At 37.2% G+C, this 18,515-nt stretch overlaps 1 protein-coding gene across 2 annotated transcripts; it reads right to left on the bottom strand.

Annotated features, from left to right (window-relative positions):
• Nucleotides 1–1,186: 1,186 nt before the first annotated feature.
• Nucleotides 1,187–9,413, bottom strand: LOC107608049 (Peptidase C78, ubiquitin fold modifier-specific peptidase 1/ 2). Of its 2 annotated transcripts, XM_016309940.3 has the most exons (7): nt 9,172–9,413; nt 8,966–9,059; nt 7,141–8,006; nt 6,937–7,048; nt 6,352–6,447; nt 6,144–6,253; nt 1,187–2,070 (listed from the first exon to the last, which is right to left on the bottom strand). In XM_016309940.3, exons 1-6 carry the CDS (start codon nt 9,231–9,233, stop codon nt 6,170–6,172), a joined length of 1,314 nt encoding a protein of 437 aa, XP_016165426.1. In that variant the 5' UTR covers nt 9,234–9,413; the 3' UTR covers nt 1,187–2,070; nt 6,144–6,169. The 2 variants fall into 2 exon arrangements, with proteins under 2 accessions (XP_016165426.1, XP_020963239.1); XM_021107580.2 differs by lacking the exon at nt 1,187–2,070 and having other exon boundaries at nt 5,949–6,268.
• Nucleotides 9,414–18,515: the final 9,102 nt, after the last annotated feature.

The following is an 18,515-nucleotide window of genomic DNA, read 5'->3' as shown; positions in this document are numbered from 1 at the left end:
ACAACTTTATTTCTTGGGATTTTTTAAAAAGATAAAACAAAACTTGCCAATTCACCAGTTTTTAATAAAAATCGGTAAGGTCAAACCAATTTTTACGGATTCTTTTCCTTCTCCAGTCCTATGCTCAATTTGGACTAATCTTAAAGTCGACTCACTGGGATTTTGATTTGTCCGTCCAAATTAGTCCAATTTTTACAACTATAGTTAATAAAATTTTTATTTAACTAAAGCTTATCAATAATATCAATTAAGAGACTTGAAATATAATTTTATTTTATTTGTTTGTTTGATAAATTAATGAAAACGTTTAAACTTTTAAGGGATTGAAAATTAAAAAAATTTACATAAGTTTTTTAAATAGGCTTTTACTTTTTCAATATAAAAACTAAAAAAACTTTTAAATAAATCTTTTATTTCTAAAACATAGACATCTCGAATCTTATAATAATAAATTGTGCCCTATTGACAGTCCAACTTCGTCCCTTGTCTTTCTCTTGCTATCATCTTGACAAAGAAAATTCGAATCTAAAAAAATAAATTGTAAATAAAGAATATTGTGTAGTATGTTAACACTATCTATTGATATACAACATTTAATAGTAGATTAGCTTCATGGTTTTCAATCATTCATGCATTTTTTTTCTCTTGTACCATGCCTTTTGTTCTCATTGAGCTATTGGCTCTGGTTCATATTCTAGTTAACAATTAAAAGTTTGAACTAAAATAAATAAGTTCATCTACAAAATTTAAGAAGGTTGGAAAAATCCATTTTAATAAGTTATCAGACTTATTTGGAGTTTGGATCCTTTGATCCAAGATTCTAAGTCCAACCCGACTTGAGTAAAGCCTCAACTATACTAACGTGTATGGCTATAAATTCATCTATTATTTGAAATATGGAATAATAATAATTTCTTAAACATTTTTTAAACATTGCAAAATAACTATTTATTATTATAGGTGGAAGCCTTCTAGAATAATGATCAAATTATCACTCACTTTTATAAATATCTTGTTCTATTTAGATATTTTTCAATCTCAATTTATTTAAACCTATTTAAAATATTGCTAACTTAAACATCAGAATTCTTTATAAGTACTATCTACCATTCTCACTCAAAGATTTCGGACAACTTTACCTCATTGAAACAGATGTCAAAACTCTCACAAAAGAAAAATCTAAATCTCGTGTCTAAACCAAAATTATATTAGTTTCAGATCACCCTCAAAACATTAATATTATTGTCAAGAACCTAAAAGTCAACACTAGACCATGGCGAAAGGTCACTTAAAAAATGAAGGTACTACATCCGATTAAAAATCCCACTGTGGAGAACATCCTAACAACGATCGAGTTCTTTTTATATCCTAACACTCAAAAAGAGGTAAAGGTGCTGCTGCAGAGGACAGAGGTAGAGGCGACTTAGGAAAATGGAAGGTTAGGTTCTCAAATCCACATTTCTGAAGGGTTAAAAAACAGAGAAGCAACGAAAATCATGGGATTGATTCGCAGCCATCAAGGTCGCCTAGAACGGCTGAAGGTCGAGTTAGAGTGCGATCCTGAACGACTGCTACGGAAGGAAGTCCACCACAACCTCTGTCTCATGGTCGGCCTGTTTCATGATATCTCTCGATTTTTATAGATCCGCCTTCTAAGTATCAATTCTCCCCTTCAAAGACTCCCTCTCCTTTTGGAGCTCAGCAATTGTAGTCTCAAAGTAATTCACCTTCCCTTGCAACAAATGTACCCCCTCTCCTAACGTAGCATTTGAAAGAGAGTTTGCCTTAACCTCTACCTACCTTACATGAGCGACACCCTTCAGTAGAGAATGCAATAACCACTATAGGTTTTCACAAAGAGATCTTTCTCAAGGGATAGAATGCATTCCACAATTAAGTGATGATTGATAAAGGTGAAGGTCAGGAATTCCCTGGAGCCGATGTCAAGACAAGGCTCATCATTTTGAGAAGACGCCTCATCAAGGTTTCATTTCTTGGCGTTCCCTTGGCTCGGCGTCTCGAAGTTGGGAGTCGAATGAGGCTTCTCGGAAATTGTGGCACCTTCTTGATCTGCATTAAGTGATAAAAGGCACACGATTTGGAGGTTATTTCTTCTATACAAAAACAAGAAACTGTTGCAATACCAATATGAAGAAACAAAGAATATAATATACAAGAAACAACACAAATTATATACCAAGTTGGTCTTAATACATAGCTCATACTTTTAGCAATTAACATCATGGTAGAAAGATAGTTGGGAGACTTGCCCTAACACTCAAGCAGGATTTCGACTATAAACAGCTCCCCTTGATTTAAATGTCAAAGTCATACTTCAAATAGCCAAGATGTTCAAACCAATAGATGTTGAACCAAAGCTCTCCTCAAAGTCTTAAAGGGTAGGGAGATACCACTTAGAGGTGGGATCTTGAAGAACAAATCCTTGAAGTTATGGAACACTCCTCAAATATGTGAAAGCAGAAATAAACTCATTGCTACTTACGGCATGTACAAAGTACAAACAATTTTGCGAGGTGAGAGAAATGGAAAAACACACTGAGGGGAGATGATAACCCGAAGAATTGGCAAACAAGCTTGAAGGCTCTAGTGAAGGCCCATATATTGGGATGTACTTAGGAAAGGGATACCTTACATGTGGATAAAATTTTGATCTCGAAATAAAAAAAAGACATCCGAACATCAACACGAGATGATAGATACTCGTACATCCAGAGGAAATAAGAAACACAGGGATGACCCAAGTTCTGGTAGTAAACTCACTTCAACCGCAAGAAAGTGGAGATCATATTGACCCTCCTCTTCATCTCTGGTAACGATCCCATGAACTTGTCGAAAAACGGTGAGGTACTCCTCATCAACTACTAACTTTGAGCCCATCATCGAAATGTCGAATCATCAAACTAATCAAGCTGCAATGAAGTCTCAATAGACAAAAGTAGTGTCACTCTCCTCACCGTGAAAACTTAGATACCTACAAAAAATGAACCATCAACTAAGATCTCTGAAAGATAAAAAGAAGTTACCAACAAAAAGATAAGGCATCCCCATGGTTGTTCCCCTTACCAAGCCCAAAAGACAACCACCCACATCCCCAACAAACCATCTATGACCTAACTCACAAACTGAATTTTTGGGACGGTAATGGACGTACAAACACCATCCACACCGCGAGGGGAACAACCACGAACACTATTTCTAACAGAAAAAAAAGGACCAACCAAGGTTCAGAATACTAAAATCATGCATTCATAAGCGTGATAAAAAGGTTGCTAACCTTGAAAAGAAGAGGATTGACAGGAGTAACAACAAATGAAAGAACAACAATAGCGATTGCAACAGTAACAGGAATCACATGAAAAGGCAACAGAAGAAGAGCCACGAGAATGTGAAGGAAGAAGAAGGAAAGGAAGAAACATTTATATAGAGGGTTGATGAGAAAAAGCAAGAGACAGTTGAAAAGGAACAATTTCGTAATTTTGCTCACTTTTCAAGGCATTTTGGTCCTTTTCATACCTAGTTTAAATGATCGCGCGACTACCCCTACATTCATAATGGTGCGACATTTTGCCCATTTTTCAAGGACAATACGAAGTTTCTCTCTTCAACACCCGAGTTCTTCATTGGTTTCGACTTTCGACTTCGTCCAAGACACTTATTCCTTTGTACTTGATCGAACGACAAAAGAAACGACGTTGATCTCAAGCTACAAGCGCAACGAACAAATTCAAAGCTTACAAGAGTAAATCGATGTTACCACAAGCTTACATTACTCGACAATATTGACCATGAGCTCGGGCACCATTCCGACGTAGTCTAATACTTTCGGCCCAATATGAGTCTAGCCCAATAAGGGCCCAAGTACCAAAATTTTTGCCTTAATATGATCGTGCCCTTTATGCAGGTAAAGTCAGACTAGGTAGGCCATGATTAGGGATGGCAACACTCTCTGAGACGCGGGGATCTCTACGGAGACTGTCCTAAATGGAGATCCGACTATAAGGAATTTTTTCTGCGAGGATGGGGATGGGGGACAAAATTCTCCCGAAGCAGGCGCGAAGATCCGAGCTGAGATTCCCGTTCTATCCTCACTATTCCCCGAAATTTATAAATTTACTGAATTATCCTAAATGGTTTATTTTTTATATATGTTTTTTAGTCATGTCTCACACACACACACACACACAAAACTCCTAATTTTCATTTACATAACCCTTCTTCAATTCAGAGATCCCTAACGCTATCATGTCCATACTCCATCTAACCTCTCTGCAGCCACCCCCTCGCCACTCTCCCTTCTCACCGCATCGTCACACCTCACCGTGCCATCACCCTCACCGCATCGTGCTTTCTATTTGCGGTGTTCCTTTTTGTAACTCTGCCGTCGTGTCCATTCTCCTCTCTATTGTCACGTCTCCCGTCCACTATTTTGTCCTTTGGCTCGTCATTACATCCCCCACTGCGTCATTTCGAAAGAAGTCACCATCGTGTCATTTAGACTTTTTATATAAAATCTTTCTGTTTCTGTATATGATGGATACTTGCAGCTCTAATCATATAAAAATTAATAATTAGTTAGAACTATCAGATAGATGAGGAATGAGAACGGGAATGAGGAGCAAATCTGAGGGCGGGGATGGGGAGCAAGGAGGCATCCCCCGCCCCCGCTTGCCCCATTGACATCCTAGCTGTGACCCACTCGAAACCAACCTGACTTGGTGATAAAGTCATCATCATCAAACGTCAATGTGGGAATCTCGCACCCAAAGCAGGATTCACCTTATACGACTTCGGTGGTTATAGCTTGGACCCATTCTTCAAACCAGATAACCGCTACATGACTAACACAGGTTTACCTAAGATGAGAACTTGTGACTTAACCTCCAAGCAAACTAGCTCACCAAACCTTTTATAAATATCTTCAGATATGAGTTAATTTCAATAATCACTTAACACCTTCTTAGTCTTTTACTGAGTTAGACATCAAAGGCTCTTGCTGGTATTCTTCACCAGCCAATCTTAGTCGTAGAATTCATCCAACCACACGCAAAACTCCTGAACTTTCACTAAAGTCCATCAATCACATTTTCTAGGTTTTAAGGTACGTCACTCGTAACAATAGCACTCTTGATCCTCAACAATGTTGTGACTCGTGACCAATGATGACAGGAATAGGTTAGGCTAGGGCTTTTTTGTTTTTTTTTTGGGGGGGGGCGGTTGGAGTTTTATTTACATAGAAAATATACTTTGGTCATTTCGAAATTACAAAAAGTTCTCTTTTCGTGGGATTTCTTCTAAATCCATACAGGAGGCAGGATTAAAATTTTCTGGGAATAAAATTTTAATTTTTGTAACAAACGTGAGAATCTTATAAAACTTGCTAGCATTCCCTATCAAACATCCTCTTATATTCATAGCTATGCTAGAAATAACAGCACTAGCATTCTATATTTCTAGCAACCAATAGCAACAAGATTGGTAGGGCAAACCAAAGTTACTAAATCACAACGAAAGCATGGGGCAACAAGCATTCAATTTTAATCCCTGGAAAAATGAATGCTTCATACCAAGCCTACAAATGAGTGAATTCTACTTCAATATCAAAATACCATCTATAAATCATTAATCCTTTCATTTTCTTCTTAAGGGTTATGAAACTTCATTCATAATATACTAAGCTTTGAAGTTTGAAGAAACCCTATACTACCATTAACACTATTATACAGCTCTAGCATTTGTAACTATCAAAAGTATCTGCATCATTGCATACAACCATTTTAAGACCTTGCTATGGACATTGGTTAATGAATACATAAAAGGAAAGTTTTTAAACTTTAACAGTGAGCAATGCATTTGAAAAATGAAAATTTAATGTTCTTGTTCCTCCAATGCAAACTTTCTTTATATTATATTAATGTATTAACTAGTTACTTTAAAGTTAGAATTCTGATTCAGTATATAAAGGGAGAACATAGAAATAAAGATTCTTGTTTCATGCACTAAACGGACCCTTAGAGTACTAGTTGAATACATCGCATTTTTAATATATATATATATATATGCAACTTATTTGTTGCATAGTCAAAACAAATAATTACAGAAGATGATGAAATACAAGATGATACCTTAATGTACCAATAACTTCATGTATCTAAATTTCAATGAACACACTATCAATTGTCTTGAGTTTTTCCATCTCCTCCTCACTTGCAATTCCAGGGTCGACATAACACAGCTGGAACAAGAATAACTAACATAGTGATCAAGTCTCATCATTTAATGTTGCAACAAAATCACTTTTTTTTCAAGAGAAAAAAGTGGGGGAAGCAAAACCTGGTATTGTGGCTTCCTCAATGTGTGGATTCCTCTTTTTACGAGTCTCTGCCATCCAACTTTCTCCCTAAGTGATTTTTCTAGAGAAGCCGTTTTCTGCAACGATGAGGATTGACTAGACTTATAACGGTGTCAACCTTATCATACAACATGCATGTTCCAGAACACTTCTACTAATAACAAACACACATCATGTAGAGATGTAGGGAGAAAACATATAATATCCCTATTTATGTTCTATTTTCATTTTCAACATTTTTTGTTTATAAGATTGTGAAGAAAAAAAGTGAAAACAACAAAATCTTGATTTGTTTTCATTTCGTGTTTTCACTTTTTCCTTTAAAAAATTGAGTGAAAAAGAAATGATTCACGGAGCCCACACAAATCCAAAGGAAAACCATTAGCCAATAAAAATATAGTAGAAGTAAGGATGACAATGGGGATTCTAAATAAAATTTGGTTAAGCTTTGTTTTATCATAAAAATAACAGTTAAGCATTGTAATTTGATCAGGGCCTAAATCATATGAGAAGATAAGCAAAATATACATATCAGGGACTGAGAATCTGGAAACAAGATGGATTACATGAGCAGGATCAAGAATGAGGAGGTTATATTGCAGTGTTCCTGTCCGTTGATGCTTGACTTGAATTCCAACTATTGTTCTTGAATGTCCATCATGTTGAAAGTACAAGGGCCTGTCCAATAGAGCTTTCAAAACTTTAAAACTCATAGGAATATAATCATCTGTTTGATCAGAACATGAGTATCTAAAATGCAACTGACTTACGTTTTCTCGCATACAATAACACGCCTGTGACCAAATTGGATCGAGCTATTGTTAGAAAAGTAATTCCAAACAAAGTCCATGAGAGCTTGATGACCCTTACTTATGTTGGCATTACTATCAGTGTCATTGGGAGAAGAACATGAGTTCTCTTTCTGGCTACAACTTGATTGAGAAACAGTACGAGACAGATACCTATCCATTGGTCCAGAAATTATTGCTTTCCTCTTCCTCCAATTATTAGTTCTCAGTGGCTGCAGTGCCCCAACACTTGAACCTGGGACAGATAGATAAAGTGATTCATATTCTTTAGGACCGAAATCGACTACTCTAGCTCGGAGACCAAATGAACGCAACAGGGCAGCACACTCCGTGGTTCCTATCCATTTTCTCGAGCCATAAACAGCATGATTGAATTGATCAGCACCAGGTGGATCAAAATCCCTTCCCCAAGCAATCTCAAGCCATCTCTGGAGTGAAGATATATCAGGAACAAATCCCGAACCACCAAACAAGACTTCTCTTGCTTGTGGCCTCTGTACCAGCAAGTGTGAGCTGAGCATTTGAAGGTTTCGCCAACCACAGCCCCATCCTACATCCTCAAACTCAAGGCTCTGGAAGTGATCAACATAACCTGACAAAATGGTTCTTGAGTTCTCTGCTTCAGACTCCAAACAGTTTTTCAACAAGGCTATTAAACCTGCTTCAATCTTGTAAAACTCACTCTTTCTCTGTAAATCAACCAAACAAGAGATCTTTTCATCCACTTTCCACGCTCCATTATGTCTACCAGCCACAATGCCATTATACCAATTATTAGAGCCTCCATGAGTTTTATCAGAATGCAAGCCACTAGCTGCTTGTTTTCTCTGCAAAACATGACATAGATAACACAAAATATAGATTGCAAAATTAGAAAAAGAAAAAAAAATAACAAAAGAAAAACACACAGCTCAAATTTAGGCTAAAAATGTGAAACCATGCCCATCCAACAAAAAGGAGATACATGCAAGGGAAAGAAAAGACAATCATTGCGGATTTTGTTCCTCTTTGTTCTCCTAGTTCCAATTTCAAGCATATGTTTTCATTAAATCTTTATTGAATGCTGTAACAGTTGTTTGTAAGTTGGTTCAACCCATTACAGGGTTCAAACAAACACACGTGTAAAACTCAATGGGCATTATATATACACCATTCAATAACTTTCTATATGATATAATTCCTATCACTCCAACTGTTGATTATATGATATCTATTTATCAAAAACTTAGATGCAGCTAACTTCATGTGAAGTTAATAGCTGAGAGTCGTCAGATGATAATTTAGTTAAACCTATCAAATCATTTAACGACTCTCACATAAAGTTAAACCTATCAACTTCACATAAAGTTAACTGCACCTGAGTTTCCACCTACTTATAATTATTTGTGCCAACTTTCAGAATAATAATGGATATCAAAAAGCATGTGATCAAACAATATGAAAATTCCTCCCAGCATGGTATATGAACTTTCAAAATTCAATGGTGGGAATATGTCGAAATTCCTCCAATAAAAGATTATTCAAAATTGAGTAGAGTGATATCAACTTATTACACTGTTGCAAGTTGATCCCTTCACTGACAATATTTTCAAATTTACAAATTCAAGGTGAAAATTATAAAATTATCAATTTAAAACATGCCAACAGAAAACAAACCCAATGTTGCGAAACCCTACCAAGTGAAACTATCCCAAAACGAAAAAAAGGATTCAAGTTTTAATGTTTTATCTTCTATATCTAAGACAACTTAAAATTTAAAAAAGAAACGAGAGGGAAAAAAGGGTACCGGAGGCGAATTGGGTGAAAGAGCGAGTTGCTGAGCTAACTCGAAATCAGTAGCGCGTTGGAGATCGTCGTGTTCGAAGTGATTGTTGGCGTGCCTGCACTTGCAATGTACCAATGAATGTAATATTCAAAATAAATAAATCAATCAATGGAATGTTACGATTAATAATGTTTGTTCATTTATGTATGATATTATAAAATTGATACCATTGCAGTTGGGAAGATGGAACTGATGAATGGCAGAAAGGGCAAATGGATGAAGAATCCATTGTTGATTTATGAGAAGCTGAAAAGATGGAAATGGCGGAAAGACCACCCGTTTGTTCTTTCAATTTGAATTTATGATTGTTGGACGATAGTAATTACGTTAGAATAAATGACTATTTGTATCGGAAGGATGCAAACGCCCATAAATATACTTATAAAGGAAAGAAACTCATAAGATACCTATAATGGAAAGAAATTCACTTTGTAATAAATAATAGAAAATGTCTTCAGAAGTACTCTAACCTTGATTAAGCACTTGGTTTGTTAGTATTCAAACTTATGTGACAACAAAACTTCTTTAAATTTATCTACGTGTGACCCAATATATACCTCTACAAAATTTGAAATCCTAACATGCTTTTTTTCTCCAATTTTTTTTTTTTTCTAAATCAGACATTGAAACCATTTCATTTTCATTTGTTTTTTAAATACGAACATTGATAAAGAAAAATTCTCTAACCCCCTGGATATATTTTTGCATAGATTTAACTCTGTTACGAACAATGCAAGTTACAGCAATGCGTGGAGTTCGAAAAAGAAAAAAGAAGCTTGATGGGAGATGCTTCTGTGGACTGGAGATTGCGTTGGTAAAATCTGACACGATAACAAACTCAAATATATGGTTCATCCGATGTCTTTTCTAGAAGATAATGGTTTTTTTTTTTTTTTTTGGGTAAAGGTTACCTTTCTTCTTTTGAATTTTCATTGACAGTTGGATAGGTGTAGGTATTTTTATTTTTCAGACAAGAGACTGCAAATACATTGTGTAAGTGAATAGAATCGAAGAAGGTTGGGATGATCTCACAAGATTGTTAGTTAAAAGGAATACGGAACATTTTCATGCAAGATGTGAAAATGGGTTGATAATTACTGCAATTGGAGGGGAGAATCATGAAAGGTTCTCCATGATGACAAGAAAGATAGAAAACTTAAGGGTGAAATTAGGATAAGTAAAGTGTTACTTGTAATTTGTATTTAGTGATGAAAATATAAAATTAATATAATTTGGAGATTATTGTTGTTTATGACCATTGTTTCTTGTTAAAAATGAGAAGAAGTTTGAATAAATGCAATTTTTTTTCAATTTTTTATACTATATTTGACAAAAGTATCCATGAATGATTAATCAAATGGCATAACTAACTATAAGTATTTCTCTTATTTGACTAAATAAGTCTATAAGAATTAGAGTCCAAAATATGCATTTCTCATGAATTAAATCCTATCATATTGGCATAACTAACCATGAATATTTGTCTTATTTGACTAAATAGGTCCTGTAAGAATTGGAGTCCAAAATATGCATTCTCATGAATTAAATCCTATAAACAACATACAACATTTGACGCATTGTGGATTCATAGAGAAATACAAGAGTCCAGTATCTCTAAAAGAGTACCTCATAATACCAAATGAAATAAAAGAGTCTAAAATCTGTCTTGAGAACCTCATAACACCAGAATGAAACAAAGTAGTCTACTATCTCTATGGATCACATGAAAAATACCAACAAAACAAGTACAAAAGTTTAATTCATTCTAAAACAAGATTAAACTAATACAGCAAACAACATAGTTTCGATCAACTAAACATCTATAGTACCAGAGTTGAGTTGTTGCTCCCGCTTGATACAGCATTACTGTGCCCACTAGATGTCCCTCTACCTCTGACCATTGTTCTTTTGCTTCAGATGAGTGGATATTTTATACGCTTTTTGACATCATTTTCATATTGTTTTAGTTATGTTTCGTTTAAGTTACATTACATTTCCATAGATTTTAGTACAAAATTTACATTTTTGGATTCTACTTTGAGTTGTTGTGTTTTATGATGATTTCAGGTAATTTCTGGCTGAAATTGAGGAGCTTTGGCAAAGCCTGATTCAGAGGCAAGGAAAGCGTAGCAGATGATGTTAGATTCTGACCTATGTTCACTCAAACGAGCATTTCTGGAGCTACAGAGGTCCAAATGATGTGTTCTCAACGGCGTTGAAAAGATAACGTCTAGAGCTTTCCAGAAATATATAATGGTTTATACTTTTCTTCGAATGAGCCTGCCCATATTGGGCGTTGAACGCCAAGGAGCCACCCCTTTGCTGGCGTTCAACGCCCCAAGGAGACAAGCCAGAGTTGAACGCCCAAGAACCACCCCTTTGGGACGTTCAACGCCCACCAAGTAGCAAGGCAACGTGGATCAACCCCCCTAATTAGCATTCAACGCCCATTCCTCAAGCTGGATGCCAAGCTCAGCCCAAGTACTCAACTAAAAGTGGGCCCAAGAGTGGACTTTCGCACCTTTAGTCTAGTCTATCGTACTTTTGTACTTCTTAGTTATTAAGTTAATATATATATATATATATATATATATATATATATATATATAGGAGAAGATCACCCTTATTGAGGATATTCTTCCACCACTTTTGAATTCACTATTACTTTCTGTAAGCTATGAGCAACTAAACCTTCTAAGTTAGGGTTAGGAGCTCTGCTGATTCTCATGGATTAATAATATTACTGTTTCTATTTCAATACACATTTGATTCCATTCTCTTGTGCATTTTTGTTCTTTATCTCATATATTAAGGATGAACCGTGATATTCATCCTTGTTCTACATGAGTTCTGTGTGAGTCCTGACCCGGATAGCATTGAACCACAGCTAGAGAATGCACTGCGGATTCCAAGAGTGTGCCTGGGCGACTTTGGATAAGTGACATAAAATCTCGTTGACCGTGGGTTACTGAGGTCTCTGTGGCGTTAAGGTTAGAGTCTGAGAAGCAGCGTTCCCTAATCCGGAAGATCCGACCTTGTCTGTGGCGTTTTGAGTAGGATCGCGAAGGGGAGTGGATTGTTTAGTGCTTCACCTTCGGCTATAGTGGGAAGCCATGAGTTAACTTGATGAGGATGCTACATGAGTTGCTCGGATATGGTTGAACGCTATGGTTTAGAAGAGACTAACTTGATGAGGATGCTACATGAGTTGGTCAATTACGGCTGCGGTTGAATGAATCATTCATTGTTGAAGTAGATAGTGAGAAAAGTTAATCTGGAAAGAATACGCATCTCTGAAGCCTTAACTGATTATCTATCATTGCTTTCACACTAAACTGGTATTTTGTTTCCGTTACTTTTCATTTATACGTTCAACAAACAACCATCTTTTCTAATCGCCTGACTAAGATATACAAGATAGCCATTGTTTGCTCAATCCGACAATCTCCATGGGATTCGACCCTCACTTACCTAAGGTATTACTTGGACGACCTGGTGTACTTGCCGATTCAGTTGTGCGTAGTTCAATTTCGCGCACCAAGTTTTTGTGCCGTTGTCGGGGATTGTTCGAGTTTGACAAACTACCAGACTATCTTGTTGCTTAGATTAGGTACTTTTTTAAGGTTTAGTCACTCTTTTAATTGTGTCTTTTGTTTTCTTTTCCAAAAATTTTTCAAAATTTTTGCTTTTTTTTAGTAATCTTTATCTTTTGTTTGAGTCTTGTGTCAGTTTTTAAGTTTGGTGTCCCCCTTATTTTCTTCAAATTTTTGAAAATTGTTCTTGAGTGTTCTTCATTGTGTTCGAATTATTTTTGGTAATTTTTCTTGTTTGATTTCAAAAGTTCTAAGTTTGGTGTCTTTTAGTTGTTTTTCTTTTAATTTTCAAAAATTAGTATCATTTGATCTTAAAATTTTTAAGTTTGGTGTCTCTTAGTTGTTTTTTTCTTTCCTTAAAATTTAAAAATCCAAAAAAAAAATATTTCTTTTATCTTTATTCAAATTTTCGAAAATCTTGCTATCTTTTCTTGCCTTGATTGAAAAATTTCAAGTTTGGTGTTTCCTTGTTAGTAAAGTTTAAATTTTAATTTTAAATCCTATCTTTTCAAATCTTTATCTTATTTTTGTTTATCCTTCTTTGAATTTTAAATATATTATCTTATCTTATCTTAATTTCAAATTTCAAAATCAAATCTTTTTCAAAATTCAAAATCTTTTCAAATCTTTGTCGTATCTTTTTAGTTAAATCTTTCCTATCTTATCTTAATTCAATTTCAATTTTCAAAAAGAAAATAAAAAAGATTCAAATTTAAAAACCTAATTTCAAATCATTTTCAAATCTTGTTAGGCAGTTAATTACTTATTTTATCTTTTATTCTCCTTTCTCTTTCCTCTTTTTCGAAACTTCCTAACTACTTTCTCTCTCCCCTATTTTCGAAAACCACAATTAATTTTCAAATCTTCTTAGTTAATTAGTTATCTTAGCTTCTAATTTCTTTCATTCTTTCGAAATTATTTATATAAATAAAATAAAAACAAAAAATATTTTAATTCTAGTTTCCCTTTTTACTTCTAATTTTCGAATTTCATCTCTCTCTCTCTACCTCCATTCTTCTTGTCTTTTCAAGACATCTTACTGGAAGTACTCTGTACACTGATATAGAGACACCTACCTTTCCATTCCCCTGAATGAACAGTTCAAAAGAATCTTGGGGTCCTATATGGCCCCCACTCCTGACTTCTATCGAAGAAGCATCAGTATACCCCCCATTAGAGCAAGCAATTTTGAGCTGAACCCTCAACTGATTACTCTAGTGTAGCAAAACTGTCAATATCATGGGCTTCCACAAGAAGAAGCTACAGAATTCATTGCAAATTTCTTGCAATTAGCTAACACAGTACGCACTGAGGGAGTAGACCAGGAGGTCTACAGATTACTGTTCTTTCCTTTTGCTTTAAGGGATCAAGCAAAGAGGTGGCTGGACAACCAGCCCAAATCTAGCCTGAGAACGTGGAATCAGCTGGTGAATAAGTTTTTGAACCAATACTTTCCTCCAAGGAAGCTCACCCAGCTAAGACTGAACATTCAAGGCTTCAGACAAGAGGAGAATGAATCTCTTCATGATGCTTGGAGAAGATACAGAAGGATGCTACGAAAATGTCCCACTAAAATATTTTCAGAATGGGTGCAACTAGGCATCTTCTATTATGGGCTCACAGACATGGCTAGAATATCTCTAGACCACTCTGCTGGTGGTTCCATACACATGAGGAAGATGATTGAGGAAGCTCACGAGCTTATTGAGACGGTTGCTAACAACCAGCATCTGTATTCAGCTGCTGAGACTTCCACAAAAAGAGAAGTCAAGACAGTGTCTACTGAATCTGACTCTCTAGAACAGGGTGTAAATTTAACCCAGCAGTTTCTCTTCCTCAGGCAACAGATGCAGGAATTGCAGGAGGTGTTGCAGGAGACTCAAGCCTCCAAGAGGAATATAGAGAAGCAGTTGAGTCAAGCAAGGCAACAATTTTCTGAACCGATAAGAGAAGAATGTCAGGCTATCCAACTGAGGAGTGGGAAAACCTTGAATACCCAGCCTCAGAACAACAGGAGACAAGGGGAGGAAAAGCGGACAGAGGATAACCAAACTACAGTCCAAGGCACCTTTGAGGGCGTTGAACACCCATGGAGGAATGTCATTCGCGTTCAACGCCCAGAAGGGGGTACTTCTAGCGTTGAACACCAAGGAAGGGGCAGCACTCCTGGCGTTGAACGCCAGGAAGGGGGCAGCAAGGGCGTTGAATACCCAAGCAGGGGTGATCAGACACATGCAAGTGCTGATAACACCCCTCCTAAGCAAGCCAGTAACCCCTTTTCCAGTACTGCAGGTACTCAACATACATCAACTAAGGTTGATGAGTACAGGACCAAGATGCCATTTCTCCAAAAGCTCCATCAAGCAGAAAAAGATAAACAGTTTGCCCACTTTACAGACTATCTCAAGACATTAGAGATCAAGATTCCTTTTGCAGAAGCTCTTGAATAGATACCTTCTTATGCTAAGTTCATGAAAGATTAAGTCACAAGAAGGATTGGAGAGAGGTAGAAATAGTCCTCCTCACTGAAGAATGCAGTGCAGTAATCCAGAAGAACTTACCAGAGAAGCTTCAGGATCCTGGGAGCTTCATGATACCATGCACCCTAGGGGACGCCTGCACAAGGATAGCCCTATGTGATCTTGGAGCAAGCATTAACCTAATGCTTGCATCATTAATAAAGAAACTCTGCTTGACTCAAAAAGTCAAGTCAATCCGCATATGCCTTCAGTTAGCTGATGGCTCTATCAAGTTTCCACTAGGTGTGGTGGAAGACATGATTGTTAGGGTTGGACCCTTTACTTTCCCTACAGACTTCGTGGTGCTAGAAATGGATGAGCACAAGAGTGCATCCCTCATTCTAGGAAGACCCTTCCCAGCTACAGGACGGATCCTCATTGATGTTCAGAAAGGGGAAGTAACCATAAGAGTCAATAAAGATGAATTTGTGATGAATACTGTCAAAGCTATGCAGCATCCAGACATCCTAGAGGAATGCATGATCATTGACATCATTGATTTCCTGGTGGAAGAGGTGAACATAGTTGAGAGACTCAAAGAAGAGCTAGATGACATCTTTTATGATGCACAGTCTGATCTGGAGGCACCAGAAGAAATGAAGGAGACTATAAAAGCTCCTAAAGAAGAGGATTTGCCTCCCAAACTCGAGCTCAAGCCATTACCATCATCCTTGAAATATTCATTTCTAGGAGATAGGGATACTTACCCTGTGATTATAAGCTCTGCTTTAGAACCACAAGAAGAAGAAGAAGCACTACTCCAAGTGCTAAAGACCCATAAGACAGCTCTTGGGTGGACTATAAGTGACCTTAAGGGCATTAGTCTAACTCGATGCATGCACAAGATTCGGCTGAAAGATGATGCCAAGCCTGTGGTACAACCACAAAGGCGACTGAATCCAGCTATGCAGGAAGTAGTGCAAAAGGGAGTCATGAAACTATAGGAGGTTGGGATTATTTATCCTATTTCAGACAGCCCCTGGGTGAGCCCTCTCCAAGTTGTACCTAAGAAGGGAGGAATGACAGTGGTTCATAATGAAAAAAATTAATTGATTCCCACAAGAACAGTTACAGGGTGGCGTATGTGTATTGACTATAGGAGACTCAATAATGCCACCAGAAAGGATCATTTTCCTTTATCATTTATAGATTAGATGCTAGAGATACTGGTTGGTCATGCATTCTACTACTTCCTGGATGGCTATTCGGGTTACAATCAAATTACAATAGATCCTCAGGACAAAAAAAAGACAGCATTCACATGCCCATATGGCGTGTTTGCCTACAGGAGAATGCCATTTGGCCTATGCAATGCACCTACAACCTTTCAGAGGTGTATGCTCTCCATTTTCTCAGATATGGTGGAGAAGTTTCTTGAAGTATTCATGGATGACTTCTCTGTCTTTAGAGATTCATTTGAATCCTACCTTGACCATCTGGCCCTAGTCTTGAAACGAAAGAGACAAACCTGCTAAGGTAGAAGTAATTAAGCGATTACCACCACCCACTAATGTTAAAGCAATCAGGAGTTTCCTAGGACATGCAGGATTTTATAGGAGGTTCATAAAAGACTTTTCGAAAATTGCAAAGCCCCTATGCAACTTGTTGGCCACTGACACTCTATTTGTTTTTGACAAGGAGTGCCTGCCTGCCTTTGAAACTCTAAAGGCCAAGCTTATCTCTGCACCCATCATTTCTGCACCCAACTGGGACTTGCCATTCGAACTGATGTGTGATGCCAGTGAATATACCATTGGTGTAGTTCTGGGATAGAGACATGATAAGCTCATGCATGTCATTTATTACGCTAGTCATGTCCTAAATGATGCACAAAGGAATTACACCACCACAGAAAAGGAACTACTTGCAGAGGTCTATGCCATTGACAAATTCAAATCTTATTTGATAGGATCTAAGGTCATTATCTACACTGACCATGTTGCTCTCAAATATCTCCTCACCAAGTAGGATTCTAAGCCAAGGCTGATAAGATGGGTGCTACTCCTGCAAGAGTTTGACATAGAAATCAGAGACAGAAAAGGATCAGAGAATTAGGTGGCTGACACTTATCTCGAATTGAACCAGTAGCAGGAACTTTCCATTCCCCTGCTGAGGTATCTGAAACCTTTCCTGATGAGCAAATCTTTGCAATTCGAATAGCCCCTTGGTTTGAAAATATTGCAAACTACAAAGCCATAAGGTTCATCCCCAAGGAATACAGTAGACAACAAGCTCGAAAACTCATGCATGACACAAGGTACTACTTGTGGGATGAACCATACCTCTTTAAAAGATGCTCGGACGGCATAATCCGCCGGTGTGTGTCTGAAGAGCAAGCACAGAAAATCCTATGGCGTTGCCATGGCTCAGAATATAGAGGATATTTTGGAGGTGAGCAAACAGCCACCAAGGTTCTCCAGAGTGCCTTCTACTGGTCAACACTCTTTAAGGACGCCCGAGAGTTTGTCCGTAACTATGAGTGGATTGCTTAGTGCTTCACCTTCGGCTATAGTGGGAAGCCATGAGTTAACTTGATGAGGATGCTACATGAGTTGCTCAAATATGGTTGACTGCTATGGTTTAGAAGAGACTAACTTGATGAGGATGCTACATGAGTTTGTCAATTATGGTTGCCATTGAATGAATCATTCGTTGTTGAAGTAGACAGTGAGAAAAGTTAATCCAAAAAAACTACACATCTCTGAAGCCTTAACTGATTATCTATTATTGCTTTCACACTAAACTGGTATTTTATTTCCGTTACTTTTCATTTATGCGTTCAACAAACAACCATCTGTTCTAATCACCTGACTAAGATCTACAAGATAGCCATTGCTTGCTCAATCCGACAATCTCCGTGGGATTCGACCCTCACTCACCTGAGGTATTACTTGGACGACCTGGTGTACTTTCCGGTTCAGTTGTGCGGAGTTTAATTTCGTGCACCAGCCTCTAATAGTTGATGTTTTGCTACCTCTGACCATTGTTCCTCTGCCTCTAATAGTTGATGTTGCACCAGTTGTAGGCATAAATTGCATAAAACATGTGGTAATGCCAGCACTAACACCTTGCATTATTTGGGGGTGTAACCATGGGTGTTGTTTTTGGGTTGGTTGTGGGTGGCTTGTAGAGGGAGGTCTGGTAGATGACGGAGCATTTGGAGGAGGTCTCTTAACATTTCTCCTTTTAACAAGCTTTTTGGTTGCTAAAGGGTTTGGTGGGGGATTTGGTTGAGTTTTCTAGAGTTGATACAAGAAGCAATAGATTACATATTTGCAGGGTGTTACATAGTTAATGACAAATGAAATGTGCATTAAATGAAATGGCACTTACAACTACGGCGTGTGGGTTTGCTGAATCACTTCCCTCGCCAATGCCTGCTACTTCAGCATCTGTAGC

The sequence above is a fragment of the Arachis ipaensis genome, chromosome B7 (genome assembly GCF_059453495.1).
Source record: "Arachis ipaensis isolate K30076 ecotype BB chromosome B7, ASM5945349v1, whole genome shotgun sequence".
NCBI classification, from domain to species: domain Eukaryota; kingdom Viridiplantae; phylum Streptophyta; class Magnoliopsida; order Fabales; family Fabaceae; genus Arachis; species Arachis ipaensis.
The sequence above is the reverse complement of the archived record's forward strand: the minus strand, read 5'-3'. Positions and strand labels throughout refer to the sequence as shown.